Source organism: Prionailurus bengalensis, chromosome B4 (genome assembly GCF_016509475.1).
Source record: "Prionailurus bengalensis isolate Pbe53 chromosome B4, Fcat_Pben_1.1_paternal_pri, whole genome shotgun sequence".
NCBI lineage: Eukaryota > Metazoa > Chordata > Mammalia > Carnivora > Felidae > Prionailurus > Prionailurus bengalensis.
Genome location: NC_057358.1, coordinates 124784421 through 124812246, shown reverse-complemented (window position 1 = coordinate 124812246; position 27826 = coordinate 124784421). Strand labels below are relative to the sequence as shown.

Sequence of the window (27826 nt, the reverse complement as noted above, 5' to 3'; positions counted from 1 at the left end):
TCAGTTTCAGTCTTAAGGTTGGTATCTTGGTAGATGATCTGTGGATTAGACCGTCAGAGTCACCTTAGGTGCTTCATAAAAACAGATTCCTGGACCCCATTCCATACCCACTGGCACCAGATCGTGGCAGTTCGAGAACTCACTGCCTTAGGGAATATTAAAAACCAAAATAGAGTGGCTTCTTCAAACGGTAATGCGGCTCAGTGACCAGATGCAATCCTTTCTTCTGACTTTTGGTATGCATATTTACATAATGAAGTAAAAACTGGTTTTGAAATGAATAATTCAGTTGGACTTTCTAAAAAATTTTTTAGGTTCAGGCAACAGTGGTTGGTTTTCTAGCAGCTGTGGCAGCAATTATACTGGGCTGGATTCCAGAGGGGAAATACTATCTTGACCATTCCATACTCTTGTGCTCTAGCAGTGTGGCAACTGCTTTCATTGCATCTCTTCTGCAGGGTAAGTGGGTTTAGAAATGGCTACTGTACCGTCCTTCACTTTCAAATAATTTATTTTCCATGTCGACTATTTTTATTGAAATGATACCTGTTCATTGTAAGAACCGCAGAGAAAAAAAATTTTAAGTTTTATTTCAATCCCAGTTCACATACAGTGTCATATTAGTTTCAGGCGTACAATACAGTGATTCAACACTTCTGTACGTTACTCAGTGCTCACCGTGATAAGTGTACTCTTAATGCCCTTCATCTGTTTCCCCCATCCTTCCGCCCAACCCCATTCTGGTAACTACCACCTTGTTCCCTGTAGTTAAGAGTCTGTTTCTTGGTTTGTCTTTCTCTCTCTCTTTTCCCTATGCTCTTTTGTTTTATCTCTTAAATTCCACATGTGAGTGAAATCATACTTTGTCTTTCTCTGACTGACTCATTTAGCTTAGCATTAATACTCTCTAGCTCCATCCATGTTGCTGTGAATGGCAAGATGTCATTTTTTATGGCCGAGTAATATTCCATTGTGTGTGTGTGTATAAAACATATATATTTATATATATAAATATATATAAATATATATCTATACATAAATATATAAATATATTTATATACTTATGTATAAATATATTTATATATTTATATATAAGTATATTTATATATAAGTATATAAATATATAAATATATATAATATATATAAAAATATATATATAAGTATATAATATATATAATATAATATAATATAATATAATATATATTTATAAGTATATATATTTATATATATAAGTATAAGCATAAGTATATATAAATATGTTTATATATATATAAGTATATTTATATATAAGTATATAAATATATAAATATAAGTATATAAATATATAAATATAAGTATATAAATATATAAATATATATATAAAATATATATTTTATAATATATATAATAAAATATATATAAAAATATATATATATTATATATAAGTATATATAGTATATATAAGTATATATAAGTATATGGTATACTTATAGTATATATAAGTATATATATATAAGTATATAAGTATATATATAAGTATATATATATTTATATATATAAGTATTTATAAGTATATATAAAAATATATTTATATATAAGTATATTTATATATAAGTATATAAATATATAAATAAAATATATATAAATATATATAAGTATATAATATATAATATAATATAATATATATTTATAAGTATATAAATATATATACATAATATATATATAAAATATATATAAGTATATAAATATATAAATATATTTATATATATAAATATATAAATATATTTATATATATAAATATACATTTATATATATATAACATATATATGGTGTATATATATGTATACCACAATATTCTTTCTTTATTCCTCAGTTGATTGACCCTTTGGTTGTTTCCATAGTTTTGCTATTGTAGATAATGCTTCTAAAAACATCAGGGTGCATGTATCCCTTTGAAGGAGGATTTTTGTATTCTTTGGGTAAATACCTAGTAGTGCAGTTGCTGGATCATAGGGTAGTTTTATTTTTAACTTTCTGAGGAACCTCCATACTGTTTTGTAGAGTGGCCACACCAGCCTGCATTCCCACCAAGAGTGCAAGAAGGAGAGAAAATTTATCTACAAACTTCTAAAATATCTTATTTCACAAATACCTGTATTTGTTGTATGTAAACCTTAATGTAGAACAGGCTTTCTGAGTTTATCTCCTGGCCTTAGGTACTCTGGTAGAGTTCCCGAATGAGATCAAGAAAATAGATAATTCATTAGTTTCTATAAATTAAATTAATTGAGAAACTCCTTTCTGGAAATCATGCAGAGGATTTACTGGCTTGTCATTTGAGTAGCAAGGATTCCAGGAATTCTGAATTTCAAAAGCAGTCCCTCTGTTAAAATTTTTTAAAGTTTCAGATTTCAAAATTTTTTTTTTTAACTAATTCTGTGGCAATACAAATATAACCGTATGCTCAGCACAGTATATTACTGGCTTTAGACTTTTAAAAAGCCAGAAAGTTTTAAAAATTAACTACATTTGGAGCACCTGGGTACCTCAGTTGGTCGACCATCCACCTGTTGATTTCAGCTCAGGTCATGATCTCACAGTTTGTGGGATCAAGTCCTGCATCAGGCTCTGAGCTGACAACATGGAGCCTGCTTGGGCTCTCCCTCTCTCTCCCTCTCTCTCTGCCCCTCCCCTCCCCCAAATAAATAAACTTAAAAAAAGTTAACTACCTTAAAACTTTTCAGTTGCGGTATCATTCTTTTTATTTATTAAGAACTTAACGCTAGAGAACTAGCTTATTATAAAATTATAATCATTTTTATTTTACAATTGTCATCTTCTTACCCTTATATCACCAGCAAGGTGAAAAATAGAAAATTCTCACATCAGGTGATTATAAAACTGTTAAGCGAACTTTTTTGGTTAGGTTCTGGGAATTTAGAGAATCTTACTAAGATTAAGACTTGACTTCCAAAATATTTTCAAGCATTTTGTTTTGGTACTTTTATTAAGGGTAGTTTCTTGTCTATATGTAGAATTACCAGAATTCAGTGGTGTTAACACTGGCCAAAGTGGGATGAAGTTAAGCTATTGGGAAATTAATTTCTGGTTAAAAGAAATTTGGGGCACCTGGGTGGCTCAGTTGGTTAAGCGTTGGACTTCGGCTCAGGTCGTGATCTCACAGTTTGTGAGTTCGAGCCCCGCAATGAGTTCTCTGCTGTCAGCACACAGCCGGCTTCTGATCCTCTGTCCCCATCGCTCTCTGCCCCTTCCCCCCCCTCCAAAATAAAGAAACACTAAAAAAAAGTCAAAGCATTAGCTTCTTTTACCTTAAGTTCGTTTCTGTTTTCTAATCTTGCTTCATTTAGAAATAATTGTTTAAAAGCTTTCAGTAAAAACTATTGGTATTGCCTAGGATTTTCAAAATCATAAGAATTCAGACTTTTAAAATACATGTGCTTAAAGCTTGTTACTTTGAACAATGTGTGTTCTAATTTTATGATAGTTGGACATTTATATGTAGAGAGAGCAGATACTATTAACCACCTTTTGTAGGTGAGAAAACTGACTCAGGTAAGGTGACTTACCTAATTTCATCAGCTTGTTTGCAGAAAGTCAGTATTAAAACCTGTTTCCTGACTCCCAGCTCTTTCCGCTGGGCCATGATGGCAAAATATTTGTTTTCAGCTGAAAAGATATGGATGGCATCCTGTCCTGAGAGAACTTTCCATGTTGATCTTTAAATGTGCTGACTTTGAAAAAAGGATTCTGTGTGAGCACATCTTGATTATTACATAATACATTTTAAAAGCTTTTCTATTGCTTTTTTTTTAATTTTTACAATGATATTATGGGAAAGGTAAGTCTATAGATTGAAAACATCTCCAGAATATAAGAGGTGAGACATTATTTGAAGCAAGACAGAGATTCTACTTTTAATAATTGTGGCTTTATTGGGGTAGTAGAAAACATGGAAGTAGAGTTACTTACAAGCTCTGTGACCTTCGACAAGAATTTGAGCTCTACTCCCAAGACCTCAGTTTTATTATCTATAAAATGAGTAATGCTAGACTAAAATCATTTTGAGTCATTTTCAGTCTAAAAATGCAGTGAGATTCTGTTGGTTTTTTTTTTTCCCCTTAGCCATTTTTAGGCTTCCATACTGGTTTATGGTTAGCATATAAGTGAACTAATCTTAAATATTCTCTGCACTGCATCCTCTAAATGTTGGCATGAGAAAATCTATACAATTGAGTATGGATGTAAATGTTATCAATCCCCCTCCCCATTTCTATGATTCAAGAAAATAGATATCTAGGAGTATAAGTACACAGTCGTATTTTCATCTTCTGTTCTCTAGTTGGAAGTTCATAGACAGAAACTTTGGTTTTAAATAGTATCCTTTATAGAGACTGCTTTTTGTGTTCTGGTCTCCAGTGTTCAAATTTTAATTACTTCCCTCTTAATACTTCAACGATTTTAAATAATAAAATGAAGCAAGCATTCTGGCTACCACCATGTAGACAAAGCTGTTTTTGTTGGTCTTCTTCCCAATTGCTGTGCATATAAATACGAATCACCTTTTCTTTGATATTTTCATTCCTTATTTGAGGGTTAACATAAAATCTTTGGGTTTGGTACAAATATACATTACATCTAAGACATACATGTTATTAAATTTGAAACTTCAGCTTGAATGTTATTTTACAGTAGCTTTTCAGTTCTCTAAATGTAACACTGAACTTCTCAAATCTTCTATGATCCCTACTTGGAATTTGTTGAAAGGCATTTTGCCAGAGCATTAGAGTAAAATGTTTTGTTTGCTTTAGTCAGCTTATCTAAGCAGTCTAACTGGAAATGATGTGCTCACTGTTTGTCTAGCTTTTATATTTCAGTATTTAGGGGATTGATTTTCTCTAAATCATAGCATAAAAAGTAATGAGTTTTCTTTCTTCCAGGAATAATAATGGTTGGGGTTATTGTTGGTTCAAAGAAGACTGGCATAAATCCTGATAATGTTGCTACCCCCATTGCTGCTAGTTTTGGTGACCTCATAACTCTTGCCATATTAGCTTGGATAAGTCAGGGTTTGTACTCCTGTCTGGGTAAGTTGACTTGATATTAAATATAACGTGCTATTCAGAGTCTTCTTAAATAAGTAATTGTTACAACAATGCTGTGAACCCCTGGTGGCCTTCAGCTGCAGTAGAACTCTGGTTGAGACTGATTAGAACAATAACTGCCATTTGTTGTATACCTACTATGTGTTCTGGTTCTCATATATTTTTCTTCTCACATTTTTTCCCTCTTTTTATGGAGTTTAAAAACTTTATAAGATAAGGATTATCATCTCTAATTTCAGATGAGAAAATTGTGGATCGTAGAGGCTATTCATGTTACTCCCTACTGGTAGGAAAGTTGACCACGGGCCTAGTATTCTATGAATTCTGCCCTTTCGCTAAGTGTGTAGCCAGTGAGGAGTCAACCCTCAGTATTCTGATATATGCATTGTACTAGTGTCCCAGGGCATAAGGTTAGAACAGTGCTTGAAATTTAGTGATTGTCCCCACCCCCCATCAGAAACCAACATGGCAATTACTAACAACTAAAAAGTCACCATGAAAATGAGCCTGAATGCTGTGTGAAGTTGGAGACATCTTATATAAGATTCCTGATAATAGTAATAGATTACATATGGAATCTAATGAATCCTTTTAATGCAAATTTGTACTTTGGGATTATTGTTAATGTAAATGAATATTATTTGTGAGCATTGGTTTAGTGCTAAAAGTTGTTTATGGTTTTATTTTTAGATGCCAAATTGAAAAAAGTAAAAGAGAATAGAAACCCACAGAATTCTACGAGAAAAAAAAAGATAGTTTATAAGCTGAACCAGAAGCAAACATTTATTCATATATCCTCATATGATCCATGAATTCTATACAGTTTATGGTATAAGTCTAAAGTACCTTTGGTTTGAAGAAGTAAGGATCTCATATATGGTTTTGAACTAAAGAAAAGACTTTATTTAACCTAACAAAAGCAGGCGTTTTACTACTTTTGGAGATATTAAGGGGAGCTTTGTTTAGTTTATAAAATTACCTTAAATTATTTAATGAGTGGCATGAAATTAGTCAATAAGACATGATGTATATGTTCAAGGAAGAGTCTTCTCATTTAGAAGATGACGTGTGTCCACTTGATGTAAGGTAGAAGACAATAAACGATCAATGACCTCCATGTAAGATCTTGTTCCCATAGGTCTTGGGTTTTCATTATTGTGAAATATGCAAGGAATGACGTGTGTGCAAGTATGTTCAGGGTAATTAATGTTCAATCCTTCTTTCTCCCAGTCAAATAAAGTACAGAAAATTAGTAATGTTATTAAAAGGATAATCTTCTTTAGTTCATATTGTTGGAGTGATCACTGGTCATATTTTTCTCTATTATACAGTTTAGAAATTCTTACTGAAGTCAAGGATTGAAATACTAGCTTTGGCTAGTTTTAGAGAATGTGACTTAATGTTCTTCACCTACCTACTCTATTAGACTCCTTCACCCATTCACAGGCAGGTAGCTGGATGACTTGGAGGCCTCACCTCCCCGAAGGAACAGATTAACTGCATTGGGGAAGGAGGCGGTCATCAATAGGCTGGATCCCAAAAGAAAAAGGAGACGAATTAGGCATGGCTAGTGCCCCTTTCCCTAGTCTTACCAATTAGACCAGTCTCTCCCACTGTGAGGAGGAGGTAAGAGAAAGGAAAGGGGAAGCACAAGGGGGTAAAGGGTTTCTTAGTATTATTCCATAGGTCTTGCCAAGACCCTTGAGGGTGGGGTGGGGATGGGGCTGGAAGGTTGGTAGTGGTTCTTGGATGGGTTCCCTTATATACACAAAAAGAAAGGTACGTTATTTTCAGACTTGGAAACCTAAATTAACATGAAGTCAGTTGTAACACATTTCCCAGATGCTGGTATCTCCTCAATCGAAGTCCCAGTAGTAAGAAAATAAGCAAGAGAATGCTATTGAAGAATGTCATAACAAATATTACAATTGTTACAGTGATACAGACTTAACATTATGATATTGCAGAAGATAAATCAACTTTTGGGGAAGTAATGTGTACTGACTTAAAATAAACTGTGTGTGTGTGTGTTTTTTTAAATCACTCGAGTGATGAACTTTTTACAAAAGACTAAATCATGTGTTACTATCTAAAGCTTTCACTATTTTGAGGGTTGTATGTGATACATTAGTAGTTTAGCTAGATGAATAAAAAAAAGGAAAATAGAATGATTTCTATTTTGAGAAATAATTTTATTGTTAAACGTTGCTTAGGCTTTTCTGGGCCTTTACTTGTCTTGTGGAAGTTAGCTCAAAGTAATTCAAGATGAATTAATCAAAATAGGTTCTTTACATTTTACCTGTCACTTATTTCCCTAAAGTGCTATATATATATATATATATATATATATATATATATATATATATATATATTATTATTATTTTGATGGGCTGCTGATTGATTCCATAGTTGATTTAACAGTGAAGGGTTTTTCTGGGGTCAGTGTTGGATTATAACATGTCTACATTGTGAGCACTAGGGGGCCTCATAAGATCATTATAGTATTTGTGGTATTCAGGATATAAAGATTAGGAACAGTCTCGTTTAAATTCTGAGGCCCCATTCATCCTGCTGAGATACCTGATTCTTGGAAACAAAGTTTAATTCTTGAGCTACATTGGAAACACTTAGCAGTCTTTAGAGATAAGAGGATTTCATGGCAGCCCTGGGCTTCTGTTATGAATAGAGGCCATGGGTTCCATAGGTCCCAAAGAACTGACTGGGCTGTGAAAAAAGCCTGAGTTAGTTCCCCACCTCTAATTTTGGATACTTAGAAATGACTTTGAACAGCTTCCCTCTTGTCTTGTTTGTTTTGATGCAGGTACTGAAGCTCACTCTACGTTAATTCAATGTGTTACTTTTCCTTTGGTCCTGATAAAATTTGCTGATTTTTGATGTTCGAAGTAAAGACGGGATTTTCCCTTTTTTACCGCTCCAGTTCTCCCCTAAAAGGACAAAATGAGCCCAGAGCTTTGTTTGTTCCTATTGACTTTATTTTGTGTAGTCACCTAAGTTTTTGCTGCTCATTTAACAAAGTTGAAATTTTATGTTAGCCTGGTGTTTAGGCCTCTGGGAGTCAGCAGAAACTTTCCTGTGATTTACTCCTGCCAGACTCAGCCAGTACCAATTCTCATACACTGTCCATGATTTTTCTCTTTTCTTTCTTACATCGTTCCCTTTCCCTCCGTTAAGGCCAGTCAGTTTTCATTTTTCAATGCTAAATTCATACGTGTCCCTAATGTTAACTGATCTTTTCCTCCTCTGGATTCCTGTAGCATTACACTGATACTTCTAACATTCTTTGCATTTTATGGATAATTATAGCTTTTTGTGCATATGGTATTAAGGAAATATTGGAAGAATATCTTGCCTTAGCAGAAAGTATCAGGGGGATTAATATCCCTAAGGAAAAAATTTAAATGGCAGAAAATGGCTAGGAAAGATCTAGAAATAGAAGAGAAAATAGAAAGTTAGTTTAGAAAGTAATCTAAGCTCTGGACTATGATATGCTTTGGTATGACTTGCTGACAAAATATAAAGGTATTTATTCATTCACACAGTAATGTTTGAATAATAGTAACTTTTGAAAGCTATTAAAAGAATAATGTTAGGCCAGTAACTGAAACATCTATACACAGTGATTGTTGCCCTCTCTTTCTTGTTTGCATACTTTTAAGAGGATTTTAAAAATGTTTATCAGTTGTTTATAACTGCATGGCTATCTAATTCTTGTATGTACGTGATTTTACTGATTTGAGAAACTGTCAACTTTTCTTCTTTAGACAAGATTTGAGCACAATGTTGACTGATTTCTCATTCTTCGAGGTTAACTTTTAAAAGACGGCTTAGTTGGGGCCATAAGGACAATAACAGTCAGCCTCAGGTTGCTTCAGTCTGGAAGCTAACAGGGATGCCAGCTAGTTATTTACAAGACATTCTAGAATATCATGGCCTTGCTATGAGTGGTGATATGAGTAGAATCTAAATCTGTCTTGCCTGTCACTCTTCTTCAGGTATTTTCAGCACCATCTTGGTTTAGAATGATCACTGGAAGGTCAAGTTAGTGAGAAAATTTTGATAGTTATAACAGAGGGCATTTAAAAAATCGGCAGCTTACAGAGCCCATTGCTTTGTTGCTCACGCAGAAACAGGTGCCATATAAAAATGTCACTCAGAGCAGTTACATATTTCAAAAAAATTTAGGGTAAGAATAATGGATGTTATTAATGAAGTTACGTAACAGTAGTTGCAAAATGCCACCAACAGTCTAATAAAAGGTGAAAGCCATGAGTCCAAAAGGGGGCTGTTATGGTTGGTAGTTCAGTGTTACAGCAATTTGAACCACTTGAGCTGTGTTCATTCCTACTTTTCCCTGGTCAACTTATATCACAGGGTCAATACTAATGCACACAGACATTTATTGGGCTTCAAATTCTGCAGAGCTTTATCTGAACACCTGTGTTCATTTCCTATTGCTTCTGGAACAAATTACCGCCAACTCTGTGGCTTAAAATAACAGAAATCAATTTTCTCACAGTTCTGGAGGCCAACAGTCTAACGTGACTCGCACAGGGCCAAAATCAAGGTGTCCGCAGGGCTGGTTTCTTCTGGAGATTTTGGGGGCCAATTCCTTAGCTTGTCTCTGATCTTCTGGCATTTTGGGTTCACCCTAATAATCCAGAGTAACTTCTGCATTTCAAAACCCTTGACTTAATCACATCTGCAAAGCCTCTTTTGCCCTATAAGGTAATATCCATAGGTTCTAGGTTTAGGATGTGGATTTCAGCCAACTAAAACACCCATTGTGATCTACCCAGAAATTAATACAAAATATCATTTTGACTAGGATTATTTAAATGTATTTCCTATAGAAGGAAGACGTTATTTTAGATTTTGGTGTTAATGCAGAAGTTCACAGTTGGCTTTTAATTGACCATTTTTTCTCACCAATTGTGTCACTCATGGTTTTCTGAAAATAATTCCTTAATTTTATGACATCTTTAAAACACCAATATATCCCACAAAGAGAAGTGTTTTAGAGACTTCTCTATTCTTATATTTAGCCATCAGAATTGGGTTAGATGTTAGCCAGGGAAAAGATAGGAAGGTCCTATATAATCATAATTTGGTGGGAATGGGCATGTTAGGTTTCTCAGGAAATTGAGATAGTAATGATTTATAGTAAATCAGTTTTAGTAATTTTTATTTTATCATGGCTTTCCCACTTTTTTAATGTTTACATTTTCTTCGTACTTGGAGATACTTTTTAAGCTTATAAAATAGTTGCAAAAATTAAAATAGTATTAAAAATCTTGCATACCCTGGACTCAGATTCACTTAATGTTAACATTTTACCCCATTTACTTTGTTTTTTTATTCTTTGTCTCTGTTTCTCTATATGTTTTTATATATATGGATGTATATATTTTCTCTTTGTCTTTAGGACAGAGACTTTTTTTTTTTTTTTGAGACATAGCACATACATTTGCAAGCTGAGGAGGAGCAGAGTGAAAGGGAGAGAGAATCCCAAGCAGGCTTGATCCACACCCAGTGGTGACGCAGGGCTTGATCCCATGACCCTGAGATCATGACCTAGCCTGAAATCAAGAGTCAAGTGCTCAACCGACTGAGCTACCTAGACACCCCAGGACATTGACATTTTTGAAGACTGTAGTTGCCTCTCCTTTTTTTTCATTATTAGAATTTTTGAAAATTGAGATACAATTTATATTCCACACTGAATTAATTCACCTTTTAAAAGTGTGCAGTTCAGTGGTTTTTAGTACATTCATAAGATTGTACAACCTATTATTAATAGAACCTATGTTCTGTTCCAGAAGATTTTCATCACCTCATAAAGAAACCGTTAGCTGTCACTCCCCAGCCCCTGTGACCAGTAATCTATGTACTTATGGGTTTGCTTGCTTGCCTGTTCTGGACGTTTCCCCAAAATGGATGACCTTTTATATCCAGCTTCTTTCAATGAGTATGCTTCGCTTGTGTTGTAGCATGAATCAGTACTGAATAATATTCCATGTGTAAATATACTACATTTTGTTTATCCATTTACCATTCCATGGACATTTGGGTTCCTTCCACTTTTTGGCTATTATGAAAAGTGAACATTCTTGTACAGGTTTTTGTATGAACATATGTCTTCAGTTCTTTTGGTAGTTACCTAGCAGTGGAATTGCTGGGTCATATGATAACTGTTTAACTTTCTGAGGAACTGTCCACTCATTATTTTTAGTTTATTTGCTGAGAAGTTTCCGCCCACTTTGAAAGTTCCAGCAATGACCCTGGGGTTGAGTTGGTAGGTGCCTCTTTCAACGGCAGATGTCCTTCCAAAGATTTAATGTTGAGAAGAAATTAAAAGCTGAGCATAGTGCTCCTTTTTTGACCTAAAAATGAAGTACTAAGATGGTCTGACCTAGCAGAATAGTTCTTTTCATTTGTGTTTAGTGGATTTTGCCTTTAGTTTTCTGCTTGATCCTATAAAGAGATTGTTGGCAACCTTAGTTGTTTTAAGAGGTAAGAATGCCTCCTAATTGGGATGTTATTTAACATAACATTAATGTTTAACATTAACATTGTTAATGTTTTAACAAGGAGAACTGGGAATCCGTTCAGTAAAGGTTTTTTTTTTTTCAACCATTTATAAAAATTCATGGATAAGATGACACTGTGTAGCATTAGTCATATCCCTGTAAATGGGAGAAAATATTTAATGGATTTTGTTAGCATAATTATTTTGAAGATGTGATCTAGATAAAGCCATGAGAAAATTTGGTTGGATATTAGTTTAATATTTATAGTAATTGTTTGTTCCTATCTGCTAGGAAAAAAAAATTGAGTTTCTGTCTAGTTCAAACATCTTTAGTCATAGGCAAGAAGATCTTTAAATATTTTAAGATGAGGAAATACAAAGTTCAATTAAAGATAAGAGTCTGGATAAGGATTGAAGAATTTTGTGAGATGCCAGAAAAATTTAGTAACATATAACTAAAATCTAGGACTATAAGCTACAAGGACTGTGAGTTCAAGGCTGTCTTTAAGGTATAAGGTGAGGCCTCTACTATACACAATAAGTATTAGAATCATTGAGAAGAATCCAGGAACGTCCTGGCTGAAATCTCTGATAATAGTAAAACCTTGGTCAGCTAAAATGATATTACCAAAAATGTTTTGGGGTGTCACTGTTTTAAGAAGGGGTAGGCAACTTGTATTCCTGGGGATATTTAGAATTGACTATAAAAATATTTGAGAATCAGACTCATGGTATTAACAGTTTTATGCTGAAGAGGCAAAACATGAATTTTTGAATATACTTGTAACTTAACCCATTAGAGAAACATATCAGTCTTCTAATTCTGTCTTAAATTTGTAATTAAGTAATTGACTTATTCTTGTGATTTTAAATATAAATGTTCCCAAATTTGTATGCATTATATAAAAATTTATGAAAACTTAAAGACTTTCTGTATCTGTACATTTAATTTGCTAGATTTATAAAGATTGTCATAAGTACTTGGAAACTTTTGAGAGACATGAGAAATGTCTAAGTACAACAGAGTATCTCAGAGTATTTAAGTTTGTAAATGTGACTAAATATTATTCCAAACACTTAAAAATAATTTTTGGTTGGGTGCTACACATTGTGATGTAATACCATTAAGTGCTCAATTGTTTTGGTTTTCTTTACAGAGTGTTTAATTTTATTCTTGTAGGCAGTTAATTGTGGATTAGCTTGAGCCTTACAAGGCATGGTTTCAAGCTTTATTGGAGTGAATCTTGAGTAGACTTTATGCTAGGGCTGGCCCTACTACTAAGATGTGACCCTTCTCAGGTCTTTACTAAATCTTCTCAGTACTCAAAGAGGCCTCTCTTCTCTACAAGATTAGCTCTTGAATGACTTCCAGCCCTTTGTAAACTCTGGGAATTTTTCAGTTTACGACTCCCCAATTATTCTTGGCCTGGCCTTGTGGAGTTCACCCTATGCATGCTTGACTTAGTATTCAGTTCACAAGCTCTTTCTCTGAGAGCTTCCTCTTCTCTAGTATTTTGTCCTATAAATTCCTGCTGCCCTATCATCACTCTGCTTGAGTTTTCCCTTCCTGAGCTGTGGTCTGGAATGTGCCTTAAGTCAAAGAGCTGAGGCTGTTATAGGGCTTATCTCATTTCTTTCCCTTCTCTCAGGGATCACAGTTTTGCAATACCTATTGTCTAGTGTCTGAAAACAGTTCATATTTACCCATATCTATCTATCAATCTACCTCTTTCATTTCTGAAAGCACTTAAAATTTTGTTCAGAGGTGACATATAGCATGTCCACAAAGCAAGACAAATAGCTAAACTCAAAGTCAATGAGACAGAGAAGGATATTCACTTTATAGGAAAATATAACAAGAATGGAGAGACAGTGAATAGTTGTGATCAAGTAAAACAGTTTACCACAAAGGGGTTGTAACAAAGTCCTGGCAATCTGGTATCTCAGTGTGTTCCAAATAGCAAGATGTTAATGATAATGGCCATGATAATTATGACAATAGTAAGTGTTCAATAAATATTAGCTAGGTGCCTGGGCACTATTGTACTTACGTGTACTAATTCTCTTAAGACTCACAATAACCCCATGAAATAGGTACTATTATTGTTGCCATTTTATAGATAAGGAATTTGAAGTTTATAGAAATTAAATTTCTTGTCCAAGGTAAGTTGTCACACTTAGATGTGAAACTAGGTGGTCTGGCCAACCTATGGTTAACATGGTGTGCTATATTCTGTCTTAGAATATTAAGGGTTCTGAGAAGTGCAGCAGTGAAAAAATGTGTTTAACTTTATTAAACTTAGTTTTTCTATTTTATTTTGGAGCTTGGAACACTATTCAATATGGGGATATCTGTTATCAATTGATTGGCCAATACTCCTTGGAATGCTTGCACTATAAGATCTTTGTGGGTCAAAACAATATCCCATTTGACTCGAGAGTTAAGAGTACTAACTTTGATGTCAGATTCCATTTCCCCCCAACTCTTGCTGTCTCTCAGCCATGTTCTTAAGGTCCAAAGCTTCAGTGTTCTTCATAAAATAGAAATGACAGTGTCTACCTCATATTTGTGAGGATTGTCACATGAGTTGATGTGTTGAGTTGAAAGTGTTTAGCACAGTACTTGGTAAATAATAGAAGCCAAATAAATGTTAGCTTTTTTACTCTTGTTCTTACTGTTTATTATTATTATTATTATTATCATCATCATTATTATTGCAGTTCTCATCTAGCACAGATAGCTAATTCCATAAATGTTTGTTGAATTAATGTATTAGTTTTTGGTTACATTATTTAATATTTTTACCTTATCTACTGTTTTAAATTTGTTTGAAGTTTATAGAAAATATAGCATGTGCATATGTTGGATAACATCCTATCTTCTGGGAAACTTCAACTTTTAATATCTACATTTGCTCCATGGTTAGAAGAGAGATTGAAATGTTGTCTCTTTTTTAATTTTAGAGAGGTATTACTACATTTCTCCATTAGTTGGTGTCTTTTTCTTGGCTCTAACTCCTATCTGGATTATAATAGCTGCCAAACATCCAGCCACAAGGACAGTTCTCCACTCAGGCTGGGAGCCTGTCATAACAGCTATGGTTATAAGTAGGTTAGTATTAAAATGTGTGTGTGTGTGTGTATCTGTGTGTTCTATATGCCTGCATCTGTGTATACATTAAAACATCATTTCTTGGTTCAGTCATTTTATATACTCACATCTTTATTAGCACATGTAATAGAGCTATTAGTCACAGGAGTTCTTGGAATGAGTAGACATACCTCATTTCGCTACCAGTTTCAAACTTTTCTCCAATCAAATCCTTACCAGACTGACGAGTAAGGTTTAGTGGGGTGTGTGTGTGTGTGTGTGTGTGTGTGTGTGTGTGTGTTAGCCTGACATTATTTATTTTTAATAGTAAGTTGCTCACATAAGTATCAGACAGCCTTAGAAATGGACGTACCATTTGACTACTTCTCCTTCTAGGACTTTGGCAGAACATAGGGATGTAATTAAGGATATTTGCAAATGATTAAGTTGTACGGGTCCTCATCACAGAGGAACTTTTAATAACAAAAGAAGAGAGAGACCACCGTAGAGGTCTCAGCAACCAGGTAGTGATCAAATAAATTATGGTATAGTCACGAAATGGAATATTCGCTGCTAAAAATAACACTGCAACGTTTCTATTGACATGGAAAGATGTTCATTATGCCTTTGGTGAAAAGAGCCAGCTAGAAAAGGGTATGAATTTCCTGTTAAGCATGGTATATTGACACGCATTTACTGTCTTCCTTCCTGAAACTAAAATGACAGTAATAGAACAGAAAAGCTGTAAAACCACAAAAGCAGAAGGGGAGCAGAGAGGACAGCAGGTGAGAGATTCAACAAAATTAGTAAAATAGGAATCAGATGGATGACTTTTAGCTGAACCGCCAGAATGGAAAAGGATAAAGCCTAACCTCCAGCAGGGTGAGGGGACACCCATAGGAAGCGAGCTGATCTAAGCCTCAGACACCCAGAAATGTGGAGAAATTGGAGGCACTAAGTACTTCTCAAAGCTGAAATGGAGAAGATTGGTTGAAAATTTATGTGAGAAACAATTAGACCCTCAAAGCCCTTCTCCAGCTTGACCACCCAAGTGACTGCCCCCTCCCACCTTGGCAAAAGACAAGAATTAACTCTGGAGAGACTAAGTCAGAGAAGCTGTGGATTAAGAAACACCTGCACAAGTGAGGGTGTGGATTAAGCACTGTATGGAAAGTAGGATTAAGTGAAAATCTAGATGCCCAGCAGTGAAAACCCTATCCCACTTCTTTTTCTTTGCTCATGGAATGCTGGTAGTCAAGCCTATACCCCCAGGCAAAAAAAAATTAGAATAATTCCCTCCTGGGGTAACTCATCCGCGCCAGAGAGCCAGAGAAAAACTCGGTGGTTACTGACCCTTGTGGGTCCTTGAGTGAAAGAGCTACCTGACCATTCTTCAGGAGGCTCACCTGCTGATGAGTGTGCTCTGCAATGCCCTTTACAGAGGAGCAGACAGTAAAAGGATCACCAGACATTTGATTAAGGCTTCTAACATGAAAGACAGAGACCAGAAAAATGGTACTCAAAGAAAGTGCAGGGGTAGTTGAAAGACCTCAAAAACTCTCATCAGTGCCCTTAAAGCAATAAGAGAATCTATGGCATCCATAATGTAAGAACAGAATGTTCTAATAAGGAGGATTTGGAAAAGCAGGAAGAGCTCTTGGGAACGAAGAATATATATAAAGAGCAGAAACAAATAAGCAAACAAAAAACTGAGTAGAAAAGTTAGAAGACAGAGCCGAAGAAGTGTTCTGGAAAATAGAACAGAAAACAAAGAGGCGGGCAACTGGAGGTAAACAATAAGAAGAGATTCTTGAAGAAATATTGCAAGAAAATTCCCCAGGACTGAAGACCACGGGCCTCCAGATTGAAATGGCCCACTCAGTACCAAGCACAGTGAATACTCGAGGGCCCCAAATGATAAATTTACTATAAATCCCAAAATCTCCTGGAGAGAAAAGACAAGTTACATATAAAGCATTGGGAATCTGAATGATGTCCAGTAGCAACACCGGAAGTGATTCCTTCAAGAAAGTTCTGAAGGGAGATTATTTTGAACACAAAGTATGGTTGCAGTATCAGCCAAATGGAAGAGTGGCATCCAACAATTTTCAGTCATGTAGGATCTCAAAAACTTTGCTTCCTATGTACCCTTTCATATGAAAGCTGGTAGAAGATACAGTCTATCAAAATGAGGAAATAAATCAAGGAAGATGACATGGGCATGAGGAAACCCATTCCATGAGACCTTGTGGTTCATTTTTCTCTGATGTAGATTGCTTTTTTTCCTGGAAGATTCAGGCAATAGGGTCCTATGAAATGTTGGGACTTTTTCAAAGACCCAGCGTGGGAGATTGAAGTTCAGGTTGACAGCTGTGCATCAGGCCTAGAGGCAACCGTCCAGGTTGGCAGGAGGACAGTGGGCTCAAGGAGGAATGTCTCTAAGAAAAAAAAAGCAGAATTGATTGGTTGCCAGGTGACTTTGACTTATTCAGAGGCACTTCATTAACTTTGTTAGAAATTTGAGGCTGAATTAGTAGTAAGTACCTTAAAAATTAGGAAAAATATGGGACAGAGCAACAAGTAACAGTGGGGAAATCCAATGACACTTGGTGGTCCTGCTGTGAATAATGATTCCATTGTCACAATAAGGTAAACCCTAAATACTCCACCCAGAACTACAGAACCAAGTTGGCAGGATACGAGGAGGAAGGGGTTTATGAATGGTCTTAGGTGGAGAGAGAAGGGCAAGTGAGACTAAATCCTCATCCGTCATAGTGGAGGTCATTAGGTAAGTGTCTAAAATTAAAATCAAGAAATCACAGTATAAACATGCTATCTGGAAATACAGAATTAAATGCCAGAGGAAACAGCTACAGAAGTTGAAAAAAAATTTACTGGGGCAGAACAGGTTTTGGGGGCAGGGGCCAGGGGCCATGTAATAGGCTTTGCGGCACTCTCACTTTTTAAATAATGTACATGTGTTTATTGGATAAAATCAAAATTTGATAAAAGTGAAGAGAGAACTACTTTTGCAATGTGGGTTTTCATTTTTAAAAATCTAAGTGTTTAAAAATGTCTGGGAGTCTAGCTACCAACATACTAACAGTATAACTCTGAATGATGTCATGATAGTTGATTTTTATTTTCTTCTTTTTGTTTGTATTTTCTAATTTTTGTATATTTTGTTATCTGGGTCATAAAAACATTTTAAAATGTGTTTTAGGGGCGCCTGGGTGGCGCAGTCGGTTAAGCGTCCGACTTCAGCCAGGTCACGATCTCGCGGTCCGTGAGTTCGAGCCCCGCGTCGGGCTCTGGGCTGATGGCTCAGAGCCTGGAGCCTGTTTCCTATTCTGTGTCTCCCTCTCTCTCTGCCCCTCCCCCGTTCATGCTCTGTCTCTCTCTGTCCCAAAAATAAATAAACGTTGAAAAAAAAATTTAATAAAAAAAATAAATAAATAAAATAAAATGTGTTTTAGCAAATATTCATGTTACAGTCACAGCATGAACCTATGTGTTTTGGCACAGAGATTTATTCTTTAATACATAACTAGTTCTATTAAATATATACATATTTTAAATTAGAGCTTAAAATATGAAAATACTGCTAAGGATGACTATTTTTGGACTTTACAGTGTAACTTTAATTTAAAAAAATTTTTTAGTTTATTTATTTATTTTGAGAGAGACAGAGATAGCACAAGTGGGGGAGGGGCAGGGAGAGAGGGAAAGAGAATCCCAAGCAGGCTCAGTGCTTCCAGCAAAGAGCCCAACGTGTTGATGTGGGGCTCAAACCCACGAAACCGTGAGATCGTGACCTGAGCTGAAAACAAGAGTCAGACGCTTAACCAATTGAGCCACCCAGGTGCCCCTGTAGTGTAACTTTTAATGGGAAATTCTAGTAATTTAGGCATATTAAGTCACAATTCATTTATTTTGCTAAAAAATTAATAAAGATTTAATAAATTCCTAATGTTAGCGGTCAAGTAGTGGTAAAAATATTTTGATCTGATATTTTGACAATCAGTTCCATTCTCTGATAACATGTAGTTTATTTTTGTGTGATGTAGATTGAATTTTCCTAGAAAATTTAGGCAGTACGACCCCATGGAGTATTGGGACTGTTAATGTTTTATAGGGCTTAGACCAAGAAACTGAAGTTAACCGATTAGTAATGGTCTTGAAACTTAAAAAAACCCTCAGAGCTCCATTGAGATATTGAAGTTGAAGGCCTGCTTCTATGTAGCTACATGTTATTTTTCCAGACTTCCATTCTGAAAATCAGCCCTTTCTATGCTACAGCTCATTATTTCAATTTACCAGTGATAAGGTTATTTATATGTATATATATATATAGTTTTAACACAATAAAAATGATCCATTTAATGCTTTGTTAATTTCATAAATGAAGAAATATTCTTTTAAAAACTAGATTTTAGGGGTGCCTGACTGGCTCAGTTGGTAGAGCATGCAACTCTTTTTTTTTTTTTAATCTATTTTTTTTAATGTTTATTTATTTTTTTAAATTTTTTTTTCAACGTTTATTTATTTTTGGGACAGAGAGAGACAGAGCATGAACGGGGGAGGGGCAGAGAGAGAGGGAGACACAGAATCGGAAACAGACTCCAGGCTCTGAGCCATCAGCCCAGAGCCCGACGCGGGGCTCGAACTCACAGACCGCGAGATCGTGACCTGGCTGAAGTCGGACGCCCAACCGACTGCACCACCCAGGCGCCCCAATGTTTATTTATTTTTGATAGAGAGAGAGAGAGACAGAGCACAAGCAGGGGAGGAACAGAGAGAGAGAGGGAGATATAGAATCCGAAACAGGCTCCAGGCTCTGAGCTATCAACACAGAGCCTGATGCAGGGCTCAAACCCACGAACCGCCAGATCATGACCTGACCCAAAGTCGGATGCCTAACCGACTGAGCCACCAGGCACCCCTAGAGCATGCAACTCTTGATCGTGGGGTCAGAGTCATGAGTTAAAGCCCTGTGTTTGGTTTAGAGCTTACTTAAACAAAACAAAACAAAACAAAACCAAAAAACAAAAAAAAACCCCTATTTTTTAAATTATAAGAGCAATAAATACACATGGTTTTTAAAAATTAACAAATACAGAAGGATATTAAATAATCATCAGTCTTTTGTCTGCCCCTCCACCCAGAGATGGACATTGTTAATAACTTCTTATATATCCTTCCAGACATTTTAAAGCACTTAAAGCATATTCTTTTCCTTTTTATTTATGTTTTTTATTTTTTCATGTTTTTATTTATTTTTGAGAGAGAGACAGAGACAGTGTGTGAGCAGGAGAGGGTCACAGAGAGAACGGGGGAGACACAATCTGAAGAGGGCTCCAGGCTCTATCAGCACAGAGCCAGATGCAGGGCTCGAACTCACCAACAGTGAGATTAGACCTGAGCCGAAGTTGGACGCTTAACCAACTGAGCCACCCAGGTGCCCCTGTGTTCTTTTCCTTTTTACGAGGAACACATCTTGGAGATCAGAATGAGAACGGAAACAGAGGGCTACTGCTCATGCCATGTTTTATTTTCAACATTCCACTGTTGACATTGATTTTTACTTTGAATATTTTTCCTTTTTATTGTTTTTTAAATGTCTGAAATGTTTCCTTTTAAAAGTAGAGGTGTTTGTATGTAAAGAGCAGCTTTAAATTAGTGTGTTTTCTTTTCTCTTCCCTAAACTGTGTGATTTTTTTCCAGCATTGGGGGCCTTATTCTGGACACAACTGTATCTGATCCAAACTTGGTGGGGATTGTTGTTTACACACCGGTTATTAATGGTAAGAATGAGATACACTGTTTTACGATGGCAACAAATCATTACATACTCCTAGGCACCAACGAGAATCGTAGGGTTCAGATTTTAAGAGGTGTATCTTCCCTTCCCTTCCATTCTCTCTCCAAGCCCAGGGTGGTATCTGGGGTAGAAGTGATGTTCCCTGTTCTCAGTATGCAGAACACATTTTTGAAAAAAGCTGTTTTTTTTACTCTTACCACTTGATCTTAGCTTGAGAATCAGGCATACCTGATTTTTGAGGTTAATGTAGCAAAATATGACATTTCAGTTCTGGATTATCACTGGCTTTGGGTTATGTGCTCTGTCCTGTTTTGTTGCTGCCGCTGTCAATTTTTATGGATAAATTAGAGTTAGCTAGGTGTAAGCATTGCTTAAGTCAATGCAGCCCATTAACATCTATCACTCCTCTGCGGATCCCTTTAAAATCTGCCTTATGGTTTTTTTTTTCTTACCTATAAAGTGGGAACTGTAATACTTAGGCTCACAGGGTTTCTTGTATGTATTCCATTTAATAAAATAATTTTAATCCAGTTATACTGACGTTTGGGCTGGCTCATTAAATTGGATTTTAGTATAACCTACACCAGTATAACTTAAAAAGTAATTTTACCTGAGAGAAAACCTGTCATAGGATATGCTACACATTTAATATAAACTGCTTTTTATATTTATGTGTAAGAAAATATGTTCTATGAAGGCAAGTTCCCCAAAATCTAACTTCATATCTAAAATTTCAACTGAACATTTACATTTCTGTGTAGCTATAAAATGTCTGTAAAGAAATTTCCCCTTGGGGTGCCTGGGTGGCTCAGTCAGTTGAGCGTCTGACTTCGGCTCAGGTCATGATCTCACAGCTTGTGAGTTCAAGCCCCAAGTCGGGCTCTGTGCTGACAGCTCAGAGCCTAGAGCCTATTTCAGATTGTGTCTCCCTCTCTCTCTGCCCCTTCCCCACTCATGCTCTGTCTCTCTCTGTCTCTCAAAAATGAATAAACATTAAAAAACAAAAAAGAAAGAAATTTCCCCTCTAGATCCCCTTCCCAATTTTCCTAGTGCCACACTCCTCCCCATCATCCACCCTTAAAATCATGGCACCATCAACCTGGCCCTTCATCCTCTTTGAATAGACATGACCAAACCTTGTCTATTTGCCCATTAACGTAATTCACTTCTTCACTTACTTATACAACAACAGTCTCAGCATTGTAGTCTGCTAATATCTCACTTCAGCCATCATTAAAGTAACAAAGTAGCTTTCCTGACCCATGCCCTATTCAGTGCCAATTAAATGTCACTAACAGACTAGTCATCCTTAAACATTGTTTTTATTACATCAGACTTAAGATGATGAACTTATCAGTGGTTTCCTCCTACCTGTCAAATCAAGTTTGAATTCTTCTGCTTCGCTTTTCAAGGCCCTCTATATGCTCTTGGCTGCGTACAACTTTTTCCTTTATCTTTCTAACCGGATTCCTATTTGGGGGCCCCACAAAGATCTAATTTCCACTGCTTGGAATGATTACTGCTTTTCTTCCACCTGTTCCAATCCTATTCAGTGAATATTAGTTGATCAGGTCACTAGCATAAGTTTTACTCACTAATGCCATTAGAGCTGTATTGTCCAGCATTTCAGTGAAAAATGTAAATTACAACAATACCATCATGAGTAAGGTTTTAATCAGTATTTCTGTTATTTCACTTTAATCAGTATTTCTGTTATTTCACTTTACAAAAGAAATAATTTTAGAGCTTCATTGAAGTGCTCTTCTTGGAAGCCATCATATTACACGACAATACAATCTTTTTTTTTTTTTTTTTTTTTGTATCCCAGTAAGTAAATCTCTTAGCTGCGTGTCACAAGGAGCTCACTTTATGTTAAATTCCACTCTTTAAAGACATTGATAGAGAAGATTAATTCCATGGTCCTCAAAAAAGTGCAACTTTTGAGAATTGAATTTCATTTTAAATGTGTTAGAGGATGTGCTATTTAAAGGACCCCTATGTATCATGACCATCATCATGACCATCATCATTTACTAACTAGTGAGTACCTACTGTGTACCAGGTAACTTGCAGGTCTTTTATGCACGTTCATATCATTTAATCCTCCCAATAAGAAAGTAATTTGTCCAGCATCTCATATCTAGTAAGCATTTAGACCCAGATCTGCTTGATTCCAAAGCCTGTGATTTTTTCCCCCTCAAAATAATTGCTAATTTATCTGTTTTATTAGATACAAGAATACACACTTTGTTTAAAGTAAGGCATATCAGTGTTGATATTTTGCTTAGGACGTCTTTTAACACATCTCCCAGCATTTAGTAGCATTTTGTAAAATATATTTCAGGGGCGCCTGGGTGGCTCAGTCGGTTAAGCGTCCGACTTCAGCTCAGGTCATGATCTCACAGTTCGTGGGTTCGAGCTCTGCATTGGGCTCCATACTGACCATGTTGAGCCTGCTTGGGATTCTCTCTCTCTCCCTCTCTGCACCTCCCTGACTCGTGCTTTCTCTCTCTCTCTCAAAATAAATGAATAAACTTTAGAGTATGTGTGTATGTGTGTGTGTGTATATATCACAAGAATACTAGTTCTATGAGATATTAATAAGTATAACTTGAAAAGTGAGTTTTTGTTGTCCATTCAGTTTGGGAAGCATTAGGTCAAATAGATTTCTTCACTACAGGATTTCTTAAAGATCTTTATCATGCTAATGTGTACTGTGAATCTTTCCCTCTGGGACTTGTGCTAGCAAGGGGTTCGAATTTCTAGAATTAACCTTCCTTCAGACCCCAGACCATATTTTGCAAACTACTGCTCTAGGTATTATAATGTATATCTTTATCACAGAGCACTGTCAAATAATAATTTAGTCCATTTACATAAAGGATAAGAACTTTGCATCAGTATACTTGGCTTTTCACTCTTCTTTCTTATGTGTTCTTTTTGTCATACATTCTACTTTGTTACAAACCTTGTACATACATTGTTATTATTTTTGCTTTAAATGGTCAGATGTTTTTTGAAGAGATTAAAAATGAGAAAATATCTTTTCTATTTTCTGATATATTTTACATTTCTAGCATCCTTCTTTCCTTTGTGTAGTTCCAGATTTCCATCTGGATTTATGTTCCTTTTGCCAAGAGAAATCCCTTTAATGTTTCCTGTAGGGCATGTCTGTAAAGTATTTGAGAGAATAATCTAGGTTACAAGATTACTTTCTGGAGTATTTTTTTCAGTCTCCTCTACCAATTTCTTTAGGAACCTGAGCAGAAAAGTACGAAGCCTTGTCTGTTTGAAAAAAAAAAAAAATCAAGCTTATTTTTCCTTTCATTAAGGAGGTAAGCAAGCATTAAATATCTTGCTACCTAGCTTTATACCTTGGCCGTGGTAGTAATTTAAAACAATTATTTAGTCTGGTCTGCTTTCAGTTGGTGAGTCAGATTTGAAAAAGTAATGCAAGAGTCTTTCCTAATAATGACTTTACGCCTTTGGAATATCTACTTCAACATTAAATAAGTCAACATTTCAGAAGAAATTCTTTTTGCTTGTTTTATTGCCCAGCACATAACACAAAGAAGGCCTGTCTTTGGTTGAATTTATGCAAGTTGCTTAAAATAGAAAGATAACTGCTTTGTTTTTCCTTATGTTTCAGGTATTGGTGGTAATTTGGTGGCCATTCAGGCTAGCAGGATTTCTACCTACCTCCACTTACATAGCATTCCTGGAGAATTGCCTGAGGAACCCAAAGGTTGTTACTACCCATTTAGAACTTTTTTTGGTCCAGGTATGTGCTTTGGAGTTTTGCACCTTATATCAGGAATAATTCTGCTCTGAGCACATAGGCAGGCAACAGTTGCTGAATACCTATTTTGTCAGAGTTTTGCATGACTTTTTTTTTTTCTGAGACCTGAATAAATTGGAAGTAGAATAGATTGTGTTCATTAAATCTCAGTGGACAAAAAGTTATTTGTATCAAGTCTGCAGCTGCTGAGGAACTTTGTATACTTTTTGTCTTTCATTCTTTTCTCTGGGATACCTTGTTCATGAGTCAAGAAAGAGGAACCTTATCTAGATCTAGGTGATCTAGAGAGACGGATGTACTGTCTTTACTGTATTAATCCTTTTGGCTTTTCTAAATGTAAGCATTTGATCCCAAAGAGAAGGAGAGGGATAACTTCTGTCACAAGGAACAGTGTCCTGTTTATGTCACCCAGGCAGTGAGTACCAAAAAACTAAGACCACTATATTAAATCTCACAATTCCTGTCACTTCTATTTTGATCAAAATAAAGGTCATTCTTGACTTTTGAATGGGGATGAGAAATGCTCAGTAAAATATCAGTGAAAGAACTCTAAAGGAAAAGTAAAATTAAAACATTCCTGGGGCCCCTGAGTGGCTGTCGTCAGTGAAGCATCTGACTCTTGCTTTCGGCCCAGATCATGATCTCACGGTTGTGGGTTTGAGCCCTGCTTCGCGCTCTGTGGTTTAAGTGCAGAGCCTGCTTGGGAGTCTCTCCGTCTCTGTCTCTGTCTCTGTCTCTCTGTCTCTGTCCCTCTCTCCCTCTTTCTGCACCTCCCCTGCTTGCTGGCTCACTCTCTCTCAAAATGAATAAACGTTTAAAAAAAACCAAAAAACCAGAACATTCCTATGCTTTAGGAACTTTATGTTTTTTCTTTTGTCTTCCCTCTATTAGTATGATAGACATTATCTGGCCAGTGTTCTTCATAGCAAGCTTTTATCAATTTCCTGTCATTTAATTAGCCTATAACATACAGTAAGAATTTCAAAGAATTAAGTGAATTGTGAAAAGTTGAAATGTTTTGCTAGCAAGAGAATTTTTTATTTTATATATATATATTTTTTTATTTTTATTTTTTTATTTAAAATTTACATCCAAATTAGTTAGCATATAGTGAAACAATGATTTCAGGAGTAGATTTATTTGTTATATTTTGAGAAAGAGCATGGCTGCATATGCATATGGGTGCTTATAGGCAGGGAAGGGGCAGTGGGACAGGGAGAAAGAGAATCTCAAAGAGGCTCCATGCCCAGTGGGGGAGGGAGGGTTGGGAGGGTAAGGAGATGCCGACGTGGGGCTTGATCTCATGACCCACTATGAGATCGTGACCTGAGCCAAAATCGAGAGCTGGGCACTTAACTGGCTGAGCCAACCAGGTGCCCCAGCAACAGAATTTTATGCAGTGCTATTCAGTGTAGTAAGTAGAAAGTAGTCCTTAAATGTTAATAACTGACCTGTTATTAACCAAAATATGACTTTGTTTTAACTCTTATATTTTCTATTACAGGAGTGAATAATAAGTCTGCTCAAGTTTTACTGCTTTTAGTGATTCCCGGACATTTAATTTTCCTCTACACTATTCATTTGATGAAAAGTGGTCACACGTCCTTAACTGTCATCTTCATAGTAGTGTACTTATTTGCTGCTGTGCTACAGGTAAGAGTTGAAACCTCTTGTAATCTCTTTTATGTTCAGAATGCTGTAAAAGCATAGCTATGCAAATCTAAAAGCACATGAAATATGTTAACATTCCAAAAAGCAACTGAAAGCCTTCATATGGATTTCATCTTCCTAAAACCAGTAAGCTCATGATCGCTTTTAATATGACTTGATAAATAGAACCTTCGGATTTCCTGTTTCCTGAATTCCACCAGCTTTCCTTTTTTTTTAGATTCTCTAATGTTGTATGAACACGTCTTCTGATAGATGCCTGAGAGTGCCTAAGAACCTTTGCAATTTGTAAAATGCTTTTACATGAATAGGTTGAGTGACTATAAAATTATTTCTTTTAGAATTTGGAAGGCTTTGCTTCAGTGCCTTTTAACTTCTGTTACCATGAGAAGAACAACAGGTGCTTTTCTCACTGCTGATCTCATTATACATAACTTCTTTTCATCTCCCTAGAAGCTTGCAAGATCTTCTCTTTTTTCCTATTGCTTTTCAATTTCACGTTGATGTGCCCTGGTTTGGAAGTCCTTTGTCCGTTTTGTTGGATGTTATTTGACTCTTTCAGTCTAAAACTTCATGTTCTTCAGTTCTAGGAAAAATTTATGAATTATTTACTTGATTTTTTTTTTTATCATTTTCTCCATTCTCTTTTCCTGGAGTCTTATGATTTGATTCCTACAACACTTGCATTAAATTTCTGATCTTTTCTTACTCTCTATTTCTTTATCTTTTTCTCTCTTCTTTCTGGAATATCTCTGTGCCTTTCTGCATCTTTTCTCTGTTGTGTCACTGAGGTATCTGGAGAGGGTAGAGTTGAACATATGTACTCAACTTGCCATCTTTCTGTGGGAGGTTATTTTAAAATTTAAGAAAATTGACTTCATTTTCAAGATCTGTGATCGATATAATACATGCACAAAATTTAAAAGTATAAATAGTACTAAGGTGTTCTACCTTTCCAATCACATTCCTCAGAGATAATCACTGAAATATTTTAGCTGTTTCTTCTGATGATATCTGCAAGTTTTAAAGTAACATGCCTGAACTTTAGACTTTCGCTGATAAAAACTGAGGATTTCAGGGGCTGTGTTAACACCCCGTCTTTTCCGTATAGTTATATCACAGTTTTTTTTGTTAAATTTGCCGTCCGTGTTTGTCTGATTAGGCCTATGGAAATATGTACTATAGAGCAAGATAGTGTAGTATGATTATATTTGCTTTTTGTGTACTTTATTTTTCTTGAGGTTAATAATTACCTCTTTTTTCCTTTGCATCATTTTCCATAAACCCAATCTTTCCAACGTTTCTACTTTATTTTGGCTTCTTAGGCTCAGCCCTTTGCCAAACTCTGTAGGGTTAGTGCCTTCTACAGTGAGAAATCCTAACCTCATAAGAAGTGCATTCAAATAATTCTTTGAAGAGATAACATTTACATTGGGCCTTCATGACCAGTATTATTCTAAGTGTATTACATGTACTGATTCACTTAATTCTCAAAGAACCTCTGTGAGATTTGTTCTTTTCATATAAATCAGTGACTTTCAAAGTGAAGTACATCTAAAACAATCCGTTGTGTCCAGGATGAAAAAATTAAAACTTCTATTTATATATCCTTCCTTATTTGCTTAAAATGTCTATTTTCATGTGTTTTTATAATTGTTTTATTATAAACATAATATATCAGCACAGTATTAAATGAGTATGCTGGGGTATTTTATACTAGGGCTAAATAATCTAAAACTTTTGGAGATTACTAAAGTTAAAGAGATGAGAAAGCACAGAGCTCATGTCAGAAAGAGAA

The 27826-nt window shown here is 35.5% G+C and overlaps 1 protein-coding gene across 4 annotated transcripts in view; it reads left to right on the top strand.

The window, feature by feature from the left end:
* The window catches only part of SLC41A2 (solute carrier family 41 member 2), a 125247-nt gene that overhangs the window by 59944 nt on the left and 37477 nt on the right, over nt 1-27826 (top strand). For all 4 annotated transcript variants that reach the window (XM_043562383.1, XM_043562381.1, XM_043562380.1 and 1 more), the window contains exons 5-10: nt 315-459; nt 4938-5084; nt 14614-14761; nt 20465-20544; nt 24211-24342; nt 25865-26013. In XM_043562383.1, the coding sequence (XP_043418318.1) occupies nt 315-459; nt 4938-5084; nt 14614-14761; nt 20465-20544; nt 24211-24342; nt 25865-26013 (801 nt within the window). The remainder of the gene's footprint in view (nt 1-314; nt 460-4937; nt 5085-14613; nt 14762-20464; nt 20545-24210; nt 24343-25864; nt 26014-27826) is intronic.